The sequence below is a fragment of the Eimeria mitis genome, genomic scaffold (assembly GCF_000499745.2).
Source record: "Eimeria mitis Houghton genomic scaffold, Emh_scaff3597, whole genome shotgun sequence".
Lineage (NCBI taxonomy): Eukaryota > Apicomplexa > Conoidasida > Eucoccidiorida > Eimeriidae > Eimeria > Eimeria mitis.
In genome coordinates, this window is record NW_024015261.1 from 431 (window position 1) to 3,771 (window position 3,341).

Genomic DNA, 3,341 nt, shown 5'->3' on the forward strand with positions numbered 1-3,341 from the left:
GCCAAGTTTGTGCATGAGTTCTTGAATAATGCAAAAGGTGTGCAAGAGCGTTGCATCATTTCGTTACGTTCCGTATCACCTCCTATCTTTGGTCGCGCTCTCGGTCAGGCGTACTATGGCTTCTCACACGGGTGATGACTGTTGTGTTTGTGCTCTAAATGTCTACCCTCTCTCGTACGAACGATATTGCTTTAACAAGTTTAGCTCAGATATCTTAAGAAAGCTTTGGTTCAACTATCCAGGAAGGACTATTTCTTACTCCTTCTATGCCCTGTTGAACCCCAGGGCACTACACAAGGACTCGACCAGTCGATTAAGCCGGCAAGCAAGGAACGGGTAGTAATGCTCTGCAGTATAATGCGAAAAATATTGAACATGAACTAAAAAATTGATCCAATTTAGCACAACCCCTCAAACCACAATAGTGAAACAAACCAAACGGGTCGGAGGAGGCAGAAGTATAAGCACGCACAAAGCTTACCATGGCATAACTGCCATATGGTAGCACTGAACCACACGATGAAACCTGAGACTACTGGCTCAGTTCCTGCTTTCTTCCTCTCCTTTTCCTCTTCCTTTGTTTTTCTTTCATGTATAAACGCATTTTCCAGCAGTTTTACTGCCTTTTCTCCCCCCTCTACTGGTACTGTTCCGCCGCAGGATTGGTCGGCTTCTTGCTAGCCAACGGCCACTCCGGTGGGAAACCCAGCTCGTGGCTTTCCCCCTTTTTACGAATAAGTTCATTCAGGTTTTCAAGGACTCAGGCTTTTAGCCTTTTTTGATCTACAGCCGCTGTGAAAATGTGTCAGCTCTGCCTAAACCCCGCGGGGGAGAAGAGCTGCTGCTGCTTCAACTTGTCGATAGCCCTATTGGTCGTGGCAACCTACTTTGGGGTGATTGGGGGCTTTGACATATACCAGGCCAAGCAGACAATACCTTACGAGGAAACTCAATTCATTGGAGGCATTGTCAATGCAGTTGTTGCCGGATATATCTGTGTGTGTGTGCTGCTGGGCTTCCTCAAGCTCGGCATGATCGCGTACATTTTCACTTTCGGCGCTTTCTTCGTCACTTTGATCAATGGATTATTCAAAGTAAGTCTGCTGAAAGCTTTCATGCCATCTTCCCGTCCCTTCTGTGCATTTTTTTCGCACTACGCCCCCCCTAAACCCAAGGTGTATGCCCGTTCTTTATTGAGATGATATGGTGTGTATGTGCTGCAACACGTGTGGTATTTTGTGTGTCTGTACAGCTGGTGACTTTCATCATCCAGTGGGTCCACTGGGGTCAGGGAATGTCAGACGGCACGATTGACTTTCAAATGGTGATGGTTACCTCATCCATTACTCAGCTGCTGACGATTATGGTCATCTTAGGCTTTGCTAACCTCTTCTGGTCTGCAGCCTGTGTCTACAAGGCAGGCGGAAACGGCTGCGAGTTCAAAACCTACAGAGAAATTGAAAGCAGAGCTGCAAAGAAGAATGATGAAGATGCAGTGTAAACGCGCGCACGCGCACGCGCGCCCACATCGCTTTCGCATATTTTCCTTGCTGCTGGAGCAAGTCCTGCTGGTGCAGCAAGTCCCGCTGCTGCAGCAGCAAGTGTTGCTGCTGCAGCAAATCCACCCGGCTGCCAACGAACAGCTAGGTGTGTAGAAATGCCGCAGACGGACACCAGACACAAATGTAGACATATGCCGACAAAGAAAAATATTCTGGCGACTGCCGCTATGGCAGTTGTCTTTTTATGTTGCTTTCACCGTTGTGCTTGTTTCCTCAACTTAATCTCTTAGGCCTTCTTACGTGTACAGGGGTCCGCAGGCAGGGTTAGGGAAACCCTAAACCCTAAAGTTTAAACCTTGTTGTCTTGTGCTTCAAAGCTATCCAAATATTAGCTAAACCCTAAACCTCTTATTGGTGTTTAGTAGGGAGTTTTAGTTTGCATACGGCTGCAATTGAGGTGTCTGTACACCTCAACGAACGACGTCAGCGAACAACAGGCATACTCTAATAGCAAACATATATTCTCAGACTAAAGGGGCAGAAACAAACCGGCAGATACACAGACAAACCAGAAAAGCACAATACAAAGGGAATTCAAGTTGAAGCATTTATCATTTAGTACAGTTATGGAATACGCACAATTAATAATGTTTACATACATTATTCAAGCTGCGTATTACACAGCCGTACTACATTAATATATATATATATATATATATATAGTTGTTGTGCGTCATGTATATATTCCCAAAACAGTATATATATATATATATATATATATATATATATATATATATATATATATATATATATATATATTATGGCGTGTGGCGCATATGGCCATTATGTATACTCTCTAGGCATACACGAGCCTGTAAAGAAATAGAGCTATTTGTTGTTTGTACTGCGCGGACAGGATGGCAATCCGGGGCCGCATGCTCTGACAGACATGGAGAAGAAGGTGGTTAAAAGATACGAGCAGAAAGAGAGAGAAAAGCAGAGAAACAAATGCAGGCACAGGGAGCGAAACAGAAACAGAAACACACACACGCACACACGCACAGACGCATACTCCACCTACACAGTAAACCCTAAACCCCAGAAACACTCAATACATCTTCACGTGGTTTCGTGACTGGCCTTGGCAGCATTAGGGTTTCGCTAAACCCTAAACCCCCAATTCATAAACCCCAAAGCTCTAAACCCCCCCCCCACCATCGGCAGTTCTGGGGGTCTCTCTGCTCCTCAGCCTGCACTGCCTACGATTTATTACTTGATTGAAGTTTGGAGTCAATGGTTTAAGGTCTAGTTTCAGTAGCCGGGCAAAAGTGTTCAGGGTTTAGGGTTTAGGGTTTAGGGTTTAGGGTTCAAGGGGGCCCCTCGGCCGACACGGCGAAGATTCCGTGAAGATAAGGTAGGGCTTCGTAGCACTAGCGTATTTCCACACAAATAAAAACTTGAAATATTATTTATGAATGGATTTTTGGTGTGGCAGCAGCGGCAGCCGTAGCAGCAGCAGCAGATGCTGCTGTTGCCATTGCTGCAGCAGCAGCAGCAGACACAACAACCCCACCGACAACATGATGGGGGGCGTTTAATCTCTACTACGCCGCCAGCGAATGTCGTTCTGCTTCTCTCTAGGATTTATTTATCTTATTTTTTGTCTTTCTTCCTCTTCTGTTGCGCTCAAGAACGGGAGATGAGGGTTTGGCGTCGTAAACCCTAATTGGGGGGTTTAGTTATCGGCCTGAGTGAACCCCTTACACTGTAGGGGCCATAAACACCAACTGCAGCAGCTGCAGCAGCAGCAGCAGCAGCTGCAGCAGCAGCGAGATAAAG

At 45.9% G+C, this 3,341-nt stretch overlaps 1 protein-coding gene across 1 annotated transcript; it reads left to right on the forward strand.

Moving 5' to 3' along the window:
* Positions 1–800: 800 nt before the first annotated feature.
* On the forward strand, positions 801–1,501 carry EMH_0067640 (uncharacterized protein; the record flags this gene model as incomplete). Its single annotated transcript, XM_038022600.1, has 2 exons — positions 801–1,094; positions 1,253–1,501. The coding sequence occupies 2 exons, from the start codon at positions 801–803 to the stop codon at positions 1,499–1,501; spliced, it is 543 nt and encodes a 180-aa protein (XP_037878454.1).
* Positions 1,502–3,341: the final 1,840 nt, after the last annotated feature.